This window comes from Leptonychotes weddellii, chromosome 4, assembly GCF_054177405.1.
Source record: "Leptonychotes weddellii isolate Sample4059 chromosome 4, ASM5417740v2, whole genome shotgun sequence".
Classification (NCBI taxonomy): Eukaryota; Metazoa; Chordata; class Mammalia; order Carnivora; family Phocidae; genus Leptonychotes; species Leptonychotes weddellii.
The window spans coordinates 36,277,527-36,294,050 of NC_138372.1; the positions used below are offsets into that span (position 1 = coordinate 36,277,527).

The window sequence follows — 16,524 nt, forward strand, 5'->3', positions numbered from 1 at the left end:
TTTATTTATTTGAGAGAGAGAGAATGAGAGAGAGAGAACACATGAGAGGGGATAGGGTCAGAGGACGAAGCAGACTCCCTGCCGAGCAGGGAGCCCGATGCGGGACTCGATCCCGGGACTCCAGGATCATGACCTGAGCCGAAGGCAGTCGCTTAACCAACTGAGCCACCCAGGCGCCCTAGATACACTTTTAATAATGTATCTAATTGTGCATACTTTTGGTCTTTAGAATTCTGGATTCTTGTCTGAGCTTCAGAATGGATCCTGGGGTCCAAGAACCTGAACATAAGGTTCAGAAAGATTGTGTCAAATTATATTTCCACCAATGATGATGAGAGAGACTATTTCACTGCACCTGAAAGCCTGACAGTTGCAAACCTTGAATTTCTTTTTTTTTTTTTTAAGATTTTATTTATTTGACAGAGAGAGACACAGCGAGAGAGGGAACACAAGTAGGGGGAGTGGGAGAGGGAGAAGCAGGCTTCCCGCGGAGCAGGGAGCCCGATGCGGGGCTCGATCCCAGGACCCCGGGATCATGACCTGAGCCGAAGGCAGACGCTTAACGGCTGAGCCACCCAGGCGCCCCGCAAACCTTGAATTTCTATGTTCTCTGTAAACAAGGTGTCCACAAATAACTCAAAGATACACTTCTCCCAGCCCAGGTCTGCATTCTCACCAAAACTGATATGATAGAGTCCAGTTTTACTCATACCCATCTGCCTTCCCAGGGGGTGTCAGGGATGAATGGTAGTTCCAAATGCCTCACTAAGGTAGTTGAGGGATAACATTCTCCTATTAGATCAAAAAGTCCTTTTTTCTAATGTATCCTTCTTGTTAAAAAAAAGAAGAAGAAGAAGAAGAAGAAGAAGAAGAAGAAAGGAAACAAAAGAAAAGGAAGAAAGAAGAGAAGAAAAATTCAGAGAAGGAAGAAATTCAAAATAAAATTTCAAGTGTGATAAAGTAATTTTCAAATTTGAAACTGCCCTATCAGAATGATGTTCGGGATTTTTTCAGTAATGAACACATAGCTATAACATGACGTTGGTGTGAATTGTCCGTGGGTCTAATTTATCGTGGCCACGTATACATAACATAGAAGTACTGAGAACAGTTTTATTTCACTCAGTATCTTTAGCTTCAAAATGCCCCCAAATAATTTCTCTCCTTTGAATTGCACAATTGGAAGAGTGGCATTATACAATTCTTAACAAAGAGAAGGTTGCCCTGTGCAGATTTTTCTAGACACTAACTCCTTCTACTCCCCTTTACTATCCTCCCCATCTCCACCCAGCTTCGTTAAGAAAACAAATATAAACTTTAACAATAAAAAATATTTTATTTGTATTTCTGAAGAATTTAATGAGTGTGCATAAGACAAATTCAGACATGTGACCCATGATATCTGTATCATGATATAGATACAGAATAACCCATTGCTTTGTACAGCTAGAGCTAGGTGAGTTTGCTCACACTCTGAGGCAGGAGCCAGGCATTTTATAAATACACAATATTTATGTGTACATGAATTGTGCCATTGCCTGTTGGTTATGCATCAGAAGATAAGCTCAACTTAATCATTCTGGGGGCAGTTTTACAAATGATTCATTAATGTTCTTTGTATGGAAGATGCAGGTAACACATCTCCCATCACGACTGGTTCCCACCCCAGCAGGTGTCCTTAGCTTATCATGAGGCATTTTGGTTATTTTGTCCACATTAAACAGTCAGAGTTTGGGAGCTTAGAGGGTTGGATAGGAAAGAAATTGTTTTCCAATTGATTTTTTTATTAGGTTTAATATTTTTGCAGGAAGCCTAAGAGCTTGGCCGTGAAATTGCATTTATATTGAAATGAAAACATTTGTGCTTTTCAGATATGTCTTTAACAAAGAAAGCTTATCAAAAGTTTGGGATCATCTTTATTTTATTGGCCATTTTGGAAAAGAGGACTAAATTGGGGACTCGTCGGGTGGTGAAAGAAGGGTCTCCTCGTCCTTATGATGAACTGGATGGTCATGCCGTCCCTCAGCTCTGGAGAGTTTGCTGGAAAAGTCTGTTAAAACCAAAATACCCAGGGGTTTGACAAGGACTGCCCCAGGATGGGCATACCGGAAATCATTTTAGGTCCAAACGGAAGCCCTAAAGAAACACTGTAGGATATAAAGGAGGCCAGTATTCATTTAGGAGGGGAAATGTGTGTGATGTATCTGGGAAGGAAGATTAAGAACTCGGATTTCTGTGAATTTGAGAATAATGCCTAAGAGAAATTAAATTTTGATTATGCTTTTCATATCCATGCTGGCCCTGCTATTTTAAGTATTAATGCCTCTTGTTCTCGCCAGCGGCTGCTGATTTTTTAAAAACCCTATCCCCACTGAGAATTCTTTTGGCATGCCCGGTATGCCTCTACAGTGAAGAAGATGCTGTTTCAAAGAAGTAATGCCTCAAGCTTGCCTCCTTGTTACAAAGTCAGTGGTCTGGGACGTAAGCATTTAGACCGGAAGCAGGACATGTCCATTCAGTATCAGGACATGTCTGCATGTATTTCATGTATATGCTCTTTGGTAAGGAGGGGGGAGTCATTAGAGAAATTCTGGAGGCAACTGCTTAACGAAAGGGGTATATGCAATTGAGTTTAGTTAATTATTTGTTTACCTGCCCTCCTCTTCCGTCCTCCTAACTTGAATCCTCTAAGGGCAAGGACAAAATTATTTTTGTTTTCTGGATTCCTAGAGCAATGCCTTGGTCTGTAATAGCATTCAATAAACTTGTGTTGAATGGAACACACTTGTTTTTTGTTTTAAATTTTTTTTTAAAGATTTTATTTATTTATTTGAAAGAGAATGAGAGAGAGCACATGAGAGGGGGGAGGGTCAGAGGGAGAAGCAGACTCCCTGCCGAGCAGGGAGCCCGATGCGGGACTCGATCCAGGGACTCCAGGATCATGACCTGAGCCGAAGGCAGTCGCTTAACCAACTGAGCCACCCAGGCGCCCGGAACACACTTGTTTTAAGCATATGCCGAGAATTTATTACTATGTAACTTTCTAGAGTAAGTAGGTCTTTCAGGTTATTTGTGCATCTACCCAAAGGTATTAAACTGTCAGCATGTTTTCCCCAGTTGGAATTAAATATTTTTTCTAGAGTTTTCTAGTTACCTTCCAGCAGAATTACGGAAACTTGGTACAAATGGTTTTGAGGGACATGAGTGCAGTCTTCAGCCAGATTCTTCTGCTCCAGGGGCCTTTGTGAGTCATCACCTGTAATCTGGTTGGGGGGGCGGTGCTCAGTATATTCCCAAGTTCCCTTTTCCTAGAGTGATCAGATCATCAATCTCAGTCCCTGCTCCTGGGCCCCATTAATAACATGTGTCTCCTTCCCAGTTGAATCATAACCAGGAAAGCATTGCGTTTAGAAAAAAACATTAATCTGAAGGGACTTGAGCGAAGTAAAGCCTCTTGAAGAGAAGGAGGGGAGAGTATGGATTTTATGAGCTGATGGACAAAACTTTTAAAAAATATGAAATTGGGGGGTTGTAAGGACATTTTTAGCATCTTTCAAGGAGCAAGAAGAGAAGTGAGGAATTATTCCTAAAAATAATATCTGTCTTCAGGAACACAGAGCCTGCTGTGTAATTTTCTAACTTTGGGGATTTGTTTTTCAGGCTTTTGAAAGGTGGGTGAGATGCAGTAGTCTGGGCTGCACCACCGGAGTCTAACATACTGCGTGTCAGGATTTTATAAGGGTTAAGTGGGAAATGCCTACAAAGAGAATTAGGACTTTTATTTTTGTTCTCATGAATAATTTAAATCTATTTCTTTAGTGGTTCGATTCGGTGACTGCCCTTGGTAAACATTATTCTTCATGCTCTCGGGAGCGCTTGTTCGATTACATAAGGGTTAGCCTTTATACATAAATTTTCAAAAGTCCTTCCAACATGGTGAAAGAAAACACCTTTAAATACTCATTAAAATATTGAATAAAATACGTGTGTGTGTCTTAGATGTACACACCTGAGACATGTTTGCAATCAGTACACTCCATTAACATCTTTCTCATTTCTGGGGATGCTGACATTTAGAGGGTGCTGGAGGTAGAGGAGAGAGTGTTTGGGAAAGAAGCATCATATTCCTGTGATCTTCTTAGGTTCTTTTCTCTTGATCCTTTTGCCTGAATCGAGCATCATGGCCACCCCTCTGCCAGGAAACCAGAAGTTGAAGATGGCCGTGATGGGGGTACAAGGGCCCTGCCCTGGGGTTGGGGATGACGAATGTCAGTAGTGAGTTCTACAAAGGCACAGGTTCCTGTAACATAAAGTCAGAACCTTATATATGTCTCACAAGGTAAAACCTGAGAGTGTAAAAAGTAGGTTAAGATGTGTAAATGCAAGACCGTGCAGTATATTATTGGACTGCCATTTTTATGGAAAATATTGGAACAGGGCCACACAGTATGGCTGACAGGATTGGCGAGGGGGCTGCCGGAGGACCTCCGATGTGTTCCTCTGGTGCCCGGGACAGTGACTGTCCTTAGATGTGAGGAGGAAGACCAGCCCTCTAACTCTAGCGTGACTCTCCCCAAATCTGAGCAAATGAAAGCCTTGTCAAGAGTGGGGGACAGAGGGAGCTGTGAGGAATTAATGAGCTGGTGGAAGAAATATTAAAGGAGCCTTTAAGTACATTTTTAGAATTTTAAGTGGTCTTGCTTAATACACTTAAAGGGCCTTCTGGCCATAGGACATTCTTACTCTATGCTCTGACATGTAGACCCTTCAACAATCAATATTTGTTTGGTTAATGAATTAATGAATTCTGAGAACAAGAAATTATATGAAAAGAATGATTTGGGGAGGAAAGGAAGTTTTTGCACTTTGATTGTATTGCTACTCTTAGAATCAACTGGAGGGTTTCAATCTGGAGACGAAGGATTGCCATTAGTGTACATAAAATGTGTGTGTGTGTGCATTTTTCTGGTGAGAATGGGCAAAGGCATTCAACAGGTTCTCAAGGGGGTCCTTGTCAGCCAAAGATTCAGCCTCTCGTCTTGAATGAATGCCTCTTAAAATCTATATTTGAAATAATATCTAAATGTATGCCTGGCATATAATAGGTACTCAGTAAGTGTTCTGTCCTTTTTTGTTATATGTAAAATTGGGATGACATTCATACCTTTTTGGCTTGTACTTTACAGGGTTGTTTGAGGGATCTAGTGAACTACTGAGCATGCAAGGGCTTTCATTCATTCCGTAGTCCTTTATCCAGAACCTACCAATCGTCAGGCCCTGTTCTACATGCAGGAGATGCTATCATAAACAAACCAGATGTGGTCTGTGTGCTGTGGAGCTCAGAGTTCAGGTCACCATTCTTTGTGAACTGTTAAGTGCCAGACTCAGTAAGATATGGAGGTAGACCCATCTCCTCATGTCTGTTCAAGTACATTTTTATGATATGGCCACCCCTCACTGCCTCCTCCCAGAAAAGGAAAAGCAAACCCTCATCTAAATGTCCATGCCTGCACTGTCACATGTATGCTGTCACTGTACTCGTGGACTCTTGTGTAGACATGGGCTCAAGTCCCATTTCCTGCGCGAACTAGCCGTGTCACCCTGGGTAAGTCATTTCCCCTTTCTGGTCCTCAGTTTCCTCATCATTAAAATTATGGCTTTGGGCTCTGTGGTCCCTAATGTTCTCTGATATCTGTCATGCACCCACATTGTGAACTCAGTTCAGCAAGGGCCATCTCCTCGTCTTTGTTGTCTCCGTATCCCTGGGGCCCAACACAGTGCTTGGCATTCTGGGGCTCTATCTCTGTTCATCTAGCATTCCCAGATCTAGCCAGAGTGGAAATAAACCTTATTTTTTTTTTTTAAAAGATTTTATTTATTTATTTGACAGAGAGAGACACAGTGAGAGAGGGAACACAAGCAGGGGGAGTGGGAGAGGGAGAAGCAGGCTTCCCGTGGAGCAGGGAGCCCGATGCGGGGCTCGATCCCAGGACCCCGAGATCATGACCTGAGCCGAAGGCATACGCTTAACAACTGAGCCACCCAGGTGCCCCAAACCTTATTTTTTTAATGTGCATTTGATCTGACAAGTCCAGGAAATAGTGTAGCAGATGCCTTGGGTGGACAATAATAAGAGATGGGATTGAGCAGGTATTTAAGACTATCTGGAAGGACCCAGGATTGTGGTAAAGTAGATGCTATGAAGGGCTGGTTTTTTCAGGAGCACCCTGAGAAAGAGGTTGAGCCCAGCCTCTGCTTCTTACCTCCCTCCACAGAGATATGACCCTGAGTGGTGATCCAGCAGCTGCATGTGTGAGGCCTTCCCTCTTGCTTTTGTTGTATATTTTGCTGAAAAAAAAAAAAATGGTGGGAGGGGTGAGGTTAATGCGTTGAGTGTGAGTAATTAGTCATTCAAACCATTGACATTTACAATGACAGGATGTGAGTGCCTACGTTATTGTGCACTGCTCTAATAGTTTATCCCTGAAATTTTCTGCCTGTATAATATTTCTTAAAATATATCACAGGAACATAAAAGATTTAATGCAGTGCTTTGTACAACCATTAGAGTTTGACGTCAACTGAACCTCCTCAATGCTCTATCCTGGATGCTCACTGTAATTGTGTTCTTAATTGCCATTCAGAAGAGGGAAGGAGGGCAAGTCAGGAGTTTGGAACCTGGTCAGCTGCAAAGTTGGCCATGTGACCCACACAGACGGTTTCATGAAAGTACATAGGCACACTTGAGTAACTGATATATTTATTTGCAATCAAAATTGTGCTGTTAGAATATCAAAGGCCTGGAGAAGGAAGTGTTCTGATCTTGCTGAGCCAGTCTCTGTGCTTATTGGAGGATATGCTTCCCGCTAACACACATGTTTACCCCTGGTTTGTTTCCCACATTGAGATTACAGGTAACCTCTCTTTAAGATGTATCATGTAACCTTAAAGTATTATAGTTTCATATTCTTGAGTTTGATATCTTTAGATCTTGGCAATTTCTCTTATTTTCCAAGTAATGTTTTAAAATCCTCTCGATTCACTTGTGTGTCAGATTTCATTCTGACATTTTACATTTGTGATTCTTTTTTTAAGCCTGTCTTGTATCCTGGGATGCATCATTAAGACCAATGAGGGGTCTTATTACATGACGTGTATTAACACATTTGCAAGTGTTTCTCAGTTTAGTACATTTTTATTGAGCAAACTCTGTGTGCATGTGTGTATTTTCATCAGTTCTTTCTGAATACACAAAACGAGAACTGTGTAGTGTGTGTGCAGAGCAAAGAGTGCTCCATTTCCATAAGCCAAGAATGACTTGATCTAATTTATAGATTTGGTCGGTTGAAGTAGCTCAGTACCAAACACTGCATCTCGTGGATCCTTTTCCGAGGTTTGGGCCTAGTTAGGGTTGTCTGACCTACGGATGGGGTCAACTCCATCCAGCATAATTTAGGAAATCCACATAAGATGTAAGGAGATCAGAAAGCTGGTTGGGGAACTGAAATTACTTTGCTGCGCACTTGGTACTTCCTAGGCTTCTCTGGAGCAGGGAGACCTGTGAGATGTTCACATGGACTAGTGCTGGCTTTCACCACACACGTCTGTGAGGCGAGCATCCAGTGAATAGAAAGATGAACCCGGCTCTCGGGTGACCTTTAATAGTCATGGTCCCATAAAATCTCAGCACGCTTAGGTATGATTTACATTCTTCTTCATACTCCATCATTAATGTCCCAAAAGCTGCCTCAGTGCAGGATATTTTCTAGGTGTTTGTGGGGCAGCCTTAAGAAGGATGGAGAGCAGGGAATGTGTTCTCGAGATTGTGGGACTGGCTTGTCAGTAAGTCAAAAGGTAGCAGTTGGGTAGCCCTGTGGTTCTGCCAGCCCAGCCTCCTGAACTGGATAAATTCTGTTTTTAAGTTCCTTATCAAGTTGGCCGTGCCCCTTGGGTTTGTTGCCTGGACACCTGACTTAGTGAAGCAGCGAGACAACACAGCAAATGGAGACACTGCTCAGACCCAGGAGGCCCAACAGTTGGGCAGAGCAGAAACCTGCCTCCCAGCCAGGAGTTGTGATGATGCTCTACGACATCATCTCCATTAGCATGTGCCTCCCTTGGGCACATCTCCCTCATGTTTTCCTGGACAGAGCAGCTGAATAGGCTTTGTTTGGGTACAGCTTCTATCAGTGCTGAGAAGAGCTTGATTTAAGATTCTTCTCAGAAACCCTTTGTTTTCTCCTTGCGGTGTGGACCAGACTTCCAGAATCTCACAGTTGACCTGAATCCAAGAAGTTCTGATGATGTGGTAAGCGGAGCCACTTAAGTTACTTACATGATGGTAAAGAATCTTAGAAGCTCCTCGCCTTCCTCAGTCTGCCTTATTCCCCTGACTCCTCTTGAGACTTCTTTTTTTTTTTTCTTTTGGTTTCATTTCCCATTTGTGATCATTCAGAAAAGAAAACAATTAGAGTAACACCTACGTAGGGCATGATGAAGAATAATAGTTGTAATGCCTCCAGGCATTCATTCTGGAGATAAACCTGCATGTGAGGCTTTATTCCAGTTCACAAAGAGGAAACTAAGGCTGAGTATTGAAGTAACCTGTCTGAGATCACATAGCTAATAAGTGGTAGAACTACAGTCTTAAGTCAGCTGTTGCCTTGACTAAAAACTTACTCCTTTTTTACTTTATCACTTACGCTTCAGTGAGAAAATAAGCAAAAAAAAAAAAAACAAAACAAAACCAAAAATTCTCTGAGTATTGATGAGGATGTACAGCAACTGGAACTTTGATACTCTGCTGGTGGGAGTGTAAGTTGGTGCCACCATTTAAAAAAGATACTGACAGGGACGCCTGGGTGGCTCAGTCGTTAAGCGTCTGCCTTCAGTTCAGGTCATGATCCCAGGGTCCTGGGATCGAGCCCCGCATCGGGCTCCCTGCTCGGCGGGAAGCCTGCTTCTTCCTCTCCCCACTCCCCCTGCTTGTGTTCCCTCTCTCGCTGTGTCTCTCTCTGTCAAATAAATAAATAAAATCTTTTAAAAAAATAAATAAAATAAAAAATAAAAAAGATACTGACAGTGTCTACTACACAGAACATGCATATACTCTGACCCCAAAATAGACTCCCAGGAATATTCCCAACAGAAATGTGTGTGTATGTAAACCATGAGACATGTGCATAATGCTCAGAGCAGCATTATCTATAATAGTTAAAAACTAGAAACAACTGAAATGTTTACCAATAGAAGAGGTAAATAAAATGTGATATTTTCATAATTTCACAATGGAATTCTCTACAGCAGTCAAGTAAAACCTACCACTATATCTAACGACATGGATGACACCCAGACACAATGTGTGAAAAGACATAAAAGAGTACATATTGTGTGATTCCATGTATATAAAGTTCAAAAGCAGATAAAACTAATCTATGGATTAGAAGTCAGTTACCTTTGGGGGGTAGTGTGAATGATGGAGGCAGGGCCACAAGAAAGCCTTCTGGGAAGCTAGTCGTGTTCTAAATCACGATCTGAAAGGTGATTACTCTGGTGTGAATCGTGTTCTCTTTGTAAGGTTTGCATGCTTTACTACATGTATATGAAAGTGCTTATCCCCCCAAAATTCTCTCAGCAGCCAAATGGTGATAATAATGGAAGCTGCTAGTTATCAGATGTCTGCTAAACCTTGCTTTCCACGTCTATGAGATGTAGAGAATATTGCCTTCTTGTGAGGACTCAGTGAGAGAAGTCACGTCAGACGATTGGTAGAGTGACTTTAATAAATATAAATGATGGTGAATTACATTCCCGCCACTATTCAGGTGTTTTCTATACCTCATGTCACCACCTTGCAAGGCAGGTGGCATTGTTCCCATTTTTCAAATGAGAAAAACTAAGCCTTCTAGAGTTTCTGTCCGTTCCCCAAGGTCCCACAGCTGGTGAATGGCAGAGCATGATTCCATTTCCAAAGAATTGATCAAGGTCAGAGGCGACGGAAGTCCTATCATGAAGGACGAGTAAGAGATGGTGATGGGATAGAGCGGAAAAGTGGGCTCCATCTGGGGCCAGGAAACCTGGGTGCAGGCCCAGACTCTGTCCCAGTTTCCCATTGATGACAGAATTCACTGGATGTTTCTGGAATTCATCTCAAACATGAGAGTTTTGGACTAGATTTTATTTCCTTAAGTGCCTTCTGGCTCTGCAGTTTTGTGATTCTCTGTGTTTGTCATGCCACACAGGACCTCTTCATAACTAGGCTCCATGAGCTTACATCCATTTTCCATGTAGAACGTATTCCAGCTTCATCTTCTTAGTACTTTCCCTGCATCCCATCCTGTAAAGAAGGGCTAATTCCTCCCCTACTGTATGTCCACTGTCCTCCTGGGAGCCGTTTGCCAGTCTGTGTCCTCAGTAAACTCTAAGCTCCTTGAGGGTAGAGACTGAGATTTATTCATCTCTTTTTTCCCCATGCATGCTGCCTGGAACAGTTCACACATTTGTGGAAATCTTTGTTTAATTAACTATTTGAATCCAAATTTAATTTAAATTTAAGCTTTTTACTTTTTGAGTAAAGTGTGAGAGGATAGCCTCAGGCTGTGGTGGACCTAAGGTAGAGGCCTAGAGAGAGCTCTTCCTTTATGTTTTTTATTTTATTAGAGGTCCAGGAGAAACAGTCACTGAGCGGCTAGGGAGAAAAACCATTAGATGACTTCGTAGCTCCCCAGCATGTGCTTATGAAATCTGAAGTTTGATCAGTGCTTAAGCATCAGTGAAAATCTAAACCCTTCCCATATGGAACGGCCCCACTTAATTTAATGTCATTTTACTTTGTGAGATAGTTAATAAACAGGTACTGTATTTGATCTTGTGAGCGTAACCCTCTATATTTAGTTTTTCAGCTTTTAATGGAACTATAATTTTAATCATGATTATTACTTTACATTTTAATTATAATTTGGTGTGGCTTAAGTATACATTTCTGAGAGTGATTGTGTAATGAAAACAGGAATTAGCTTTTCATTAACAAAATAATGGGAGAGTTCTCACTGCATTCTAGTCTGTGTTCAAAATCTACGGGCTGGCCTAAAAATAGCGAGGGGAGTTTAACATTTTGGTGAAAAACATGCTTCTAAATTGGCTGTGTTCACAACCCAGTCTCTTTTGCTCCATCTTGCTTTATCTTGTTCTCTTTCTTTTCAAAACATAAAACAAAATCTTGAAAGAGACTTTACTTGTGTCTTTAAGATTTCAGGAGGCTTATTTTTATTATTTTTATTTTTATTTAGATAATTAGCACCATGGAGCCACAGGTGTCAAATGGCCCGACATCCAATACAAGCAATGGACCCTCCAGCAACAATAGAAACTGTCCTTCTCCCATGCAGACAGGGGCAGCCACAGATGACAGCAAAACCAACCTCATAGTCAACTATTTACCCCAGAATATGACCCAAGAGGAATTCAGGAGTCTCTTTGGGAGCATTGGTGAAATAGAATCCTGCAAACTCGTGAGAGACAAAATTACAGGTATGCTCTTCTTCAATATTCTAGGCTTAGGATTAGCAGCTACATTGTTCCATTAGATGTACAGACCTTAGCAGAAATGCACACAGACGGTGAATGCATCTGAGTGTCTGCAGTGTGTATCCTGCATTTGAGGATGGCACCCATGTGTGTACTCTACATAAAACCAGACTGCAGATTGGGAGGACTGGGAAGCAGATGAGGATGTTGAAGCTTCCTTGGGCTTTACTTTTTGTGAAATAACCCTTCAGTTTGATCCCCTTTTATTCTCCATCAGCCACCCCTGCCCTTTGTTCTATAGTTCTCCATTTTGCCCTCTGCCCTCCCTGTACTCCACACTAGTTTTTATCTCTTCCTTTCTTCTCAGGCATTTGGTTTGTGTGTGTCCAGTGTTCTTCCATGTGTCGAGACAGTGGTTTAAAGGGGGGCCATTGTGGACTTTGGAAGGAGTTCCCAACTGCCCATTGTCCCTGGGGAGAAATAGGCTGTAAGGATAGCATATTATTCTGTAATAAAACTACACCGCAGTAGAAAGGAGAAGTTTAATGAAGATCTGCAGTTGAGGTATTTTACTTCATTTCGTTTTGTTTAGTTTTTGAAGATACTTTTTGAGAAGCCAGAGACGTTTTACTTGAAAGTAAAACAATACCCAAACAACTTCAACACTTGAAATTTTTAGCCTCTGATTTTTTCCGAATCGACCACTGTTTGTTGAGGACCTAATGTTTGCCAGACGCTCTAATTCTTTGGGGTAAAGTTTCCCTGCAATCTTTTTGGAAGTGAGCGTATTTCCTCAGAAGACGGCCAGGCTACCTCACGATGGCAAGGCAGCTGTTCGCTGTGCTGCGGTGCTCGGCTGCTGAAATCATGCGCACTCAACTGAGTATCTGGCATTTTTCAGGATTGACTTTTGTTTCCCTTTTGCTGGGAAGTTTAAGAGACAAGCAACTGGCCTATATTAGAAAAAGGAAACCCTATCATTAAAATAGGAAGGTCCATCATCTTGATTTTCGGTAGGGGAATCCAGTGTACCTGTGTGCATGTCGCTGTATGTGTTCTCCAGTTCTTCCACTTCACGTGTAAATCCGTCTCCCATATAAATTAAACACTTTGCAAAATCATAAAACTAAAATGACTGTTGAAAATAAAAGCCAACCCTCCAAACATAATTTCCTCACCTATAAAGTTGGAAAAGAGTATTTATCTCAAAGGGCTTACTGGGAGGATGAAATGAGAGCCTGGATATATGTACAGTACTGCCTAGCATAATGCCTAGCGCCTAGTGGTCTCTCAGTAAATGGGAGATGTTATTATTATAGATGCAGGTAGTATGTTACAAGGAGCGCGGCTGAACAGAGAAATTTTATCAAGGTCTCCAAATAGGGCCAGGAGTTTGATGATCTTATCTGAGAGCGCTGGATCATCCATCCTTTAACAGAATTGCCTGCATTCTCAGGAAGCCAATGTTTAGATTTCTGAATAATCTTTATATAATAGGATGATAATTCAAACAAAATTAAAACCAGTTAACCATATGATTCTTCCTCCCACTCCTGTATAGAAAATGTATTTTTGGTGGAGGCTTACCTTCTAAATAGGGACTCTGCCAGCTATATTAGTGAATATTATTAATCACCTTTTCAAAAGAATTCCCTTAGAACTGTAGTGAGATCTTTGAAAAGTACTGATTCATGGTGTTGTTCCTTGTTTTCTAAAGACACATGTTTAAACAAGCAGATTCCTTTACTGAAAGAATGCTAATTTGGTAGTTCACCGAGTGGATTTGAATAGGAGTGACAGCTTCGAAGACAGCCTTTAATTTGGTATACAAAACCAAAATTGTCAACTTTGGTTTGTTTAGCACCCTCTCCAGCACAAGCAGAGACATACAGTAGCATCTGAGCTTAAAGAAGAAGCTTATGGGTTGAAAGCAGAAATATAATTCAGGCATAAATTTATAATTATGCATTTTTTAAATTTCAGGCAAAAAAAAAAAGTTTTTATTTGCAGAGAACTTATGGGAATGAGGCAAAGAAATATAGAGAGACCAGAGATATTTGCCTTCATTTGGTAGCAGTGTTTAATAAAAGTAGAACTTGTGGTTGTAAAGAGCGCTTATTAAATTCTTCATTTACACTACCTAATTAATTCTAGCATTTTAAATTAACAGTGAAATTGGTCCCTGCTGTACCATTCCATAGATGCAGCATATTTCCTCCATCCACCAGTTGTTCAGGTTTAATTGACTACGCTAAAAGTCAGAGAAGGAGGGAGAGATAAGGCTGTGGGGAGGTGGGGAAGGAGTGAGAATCGCTCTAATGGAAGACCCTCTGAGGCCTACATTTGGTGGTAAGTGATAACACAGGCTGGGAGAGGTGAGGTGTAACACCAGCCCAGTTGAAAGGCTGCTGCTGGTGGTTCAGAAGTCAGGGTGAATGACATCATAGGTATTTTTGTTGCCCTGATTTTTAACATCCCAGTCCCCCCTTTTCCTCCAACACCTCCTACAGATCTCAATACATCTCGATCCTGTGAAGTTTACAAGGAGTTCTAAATATCTAGTGGGAGGATTGGGGGGTGGGAAGTGGCGAAGAGATAAGAATTCAAGATGAAGATTTTCCAGCCCAAACCACTCCCTAAGAGAATGGATTCCCTTAGAAGGTTCTGGCTTATCAAATTAAGAGAGAAATTGAGAGGAAGAGGAAGAGAGAAAGACTCGTTGTTGATGGTGTTGCGCGTAGGCTGGGTTCCCTCCTGGCTGTGGGTTGTCAATGAATGCTCCATTTGAGAACACATAGAGGGAATTTGGGCATGGACTTAAATGTTTGGTGCTGAGGACATAATTGCTATCATTTATCAAGTACTTACTCTATGCTAGGTACTTGCTAAGCACTGAACATACCTTATTTGATTTAACGCTGAGAACAGCTTCCATTTTCTTTTCTTTTTTTTTAAGATTTTATTTATTTATTTGACAGAGAGAGACATAGCAAGAGAGGGAACACAAACAGGGGGAGAGGGAGAGGGAGAAGCAGGCTTCCCACTGAGCAGGGAGCCCGATGCAGGGCTCGATCCCAGGACCCTGGGATCATGACCTGAGCCTAAGGCAGACACTTAATGACTGAGCCACCCAGGCGTCTCCAAGCCTCCATTTTCTTAGATGAGGACACTGAAACTTTGTGAGGTCAAGTAACTTCTCCCAGCAGCACAGGTATTACCAGATGGTGGAGCTGGGGTTCACCCCCAGATTGCAAAAGCATGATCTTATGGGGAAGTACGGGCAGGGTGCCCCTGCTGGTGTTGAGTGAAGACCCCTGCCTAACCCTCACCCCATAACCCAATGAAACATTGTGAGCATCTGAATAACAGTTGCCGGCCACCCTCTGGAGAGTCTACCTCATGCACCACGGCTTTCAACTAGACTCCTGTGTATGACACGAGGCAAAGATAACAATATTTATCATCCTCTGGGGATACAACTCAGCCTTCAGAGTAGAACCAAATTTACTGAAAATGCCAGGTTTAAGATTCTGTTACAGTGCTTTTGGACATCTCTGTTACTTATCTTCTCAGAGATATTAGATTTTTTTTTTTCCAATTGCGAAAGGACACTTATCAGGATAATCTAGGTACCAGGGAGAGAAAACATGTCTCCCAAGTTGCTTTTGTGTGCAGCCGTGGACACTTGATGGCCCCGGAAGCCATGTTCTTCCTTTTTCTCCTGCATCCACCTGCAGGCCCTGCTGCTGGAGAGAGAGGGAAGTGGTATGTGGCCCGCGAGATTTCGTGCAACCTAGAAACTCCGGCAAGAAAACATCAAACCCCTGGTAGAAATTCTGTTATTCCCATGAACTGCAGAGAGTTGAATTAATTTCTAATTTTTAATTTTGTTGCCTTTTTGTTTTTTCGGGCTTTGAGATTGCATTACAGATGCTCAGTATTTTAGGGGAGGAAACATGGCTTAGGCAGAATACCGTTAGGTGGCTCAGGGAATGTCTTAAAGCCAGCAGAGCTGGAATGCTAAATTACGTTTTAATAATTGTCTGTCTTGTCATCACCCCTCTCTAAAAGGAATAGAGAAAGGAGAAAAAAAATAACCCCCCCAAAAAAATCCCCAGAAATAAATCAGTGTACAACAACAAACAGTTTGATCTGCCTATCTAGATTGTGTGATTATTTGCATCGTAGCGATCAAGAAGAATTATATTTTTACTTGATGTTACTCTTCATGTGCCCATGCAGTATAATTTGTTTATCCATTTCAGGCAGGTAAGAGCTCTGAAGGGAGGTTTTTAAGGACAGAGTGGTCCAAACTGAACGTTATCCATGATAAAGCTGAATATATGGAGTGACCCCGGGGTATGGAGCAGACTGTAAGGACTATAGATGGTTGATAAAGGGTGAGGTCTGTGTTAGCTGGAGCTGCTGGGAGAGGTTTGAAAGATAGGGTTAGAATTTAGGTAGAGGAAAGGAAAGCAAAAGTATAGAGCTAAAATTCCAGTCTAAGAACAGAAGACTTTTTTATTCTTTCATGATTTGGACACAGGAAGTAGAGCTGGGACATGCCTCTTTGGAAACAGCGATCTAAGATGAAGCAGCGTTGCCAGATGAAGTTAAACATACCAAAGAATGAAGCCAGTTGGAGTTGCACCCCAACAGGCAAAGATAGCATTTCCTAAACCTCACCTCTAGCCCACTCTTTCTTTTTTTTTCTTTCTTTCTAACACATGTCTTTGGCTTAATTACTGTTATCATTCAGTGGAAAAGGCAGAACAAGGCAAAAAATACCTTCACTACTGTGGACATCAGGGTGAATAATGCTTTGCCACCACTTTTGTATCTGGAATCACATCTCTAATTAAAGGAACCAACTCAGTTTTGATTTGGTGACAGTGGGTAACTTCTGTTCTTCTCGGATTTGTGAAAATGCTACTAATCCCATGTGTCCCTCTCAGTAGGTGACATGCAGGACATGGACTACGGCAGTGGGGGGTGGGA

At 41.8% G+C, this 16,524-nt stretch overlaps 1 protein-coding gene across 7 annotated transcripts in view; it reads left to right on the forward strand.

Moving 5' to 3' along the window:
* The window catches only part of ELAVL4 (ELAV like RNA binding protein 4), a 143,891-nt gene that overhangs the window by 81,461 nt on the left and 45,906 nt on the right, over window positions 1-16,524 (forward strand). For all 7 annotated transcript variants that reach the window (XM_031026689.2, XM_081818424.1, XM_081818425.1 and 4 more), the window contains exon 2: window positions 11,289-11,529. In XM_031026689.2, coding sequence (XP_030882549.1) covers window positions 11,289-11,529 — 241 coding nt within the window. The remainder of the gene's footprint in view (window positions 1-11,288; window positions 11,530-16,524) is intronic.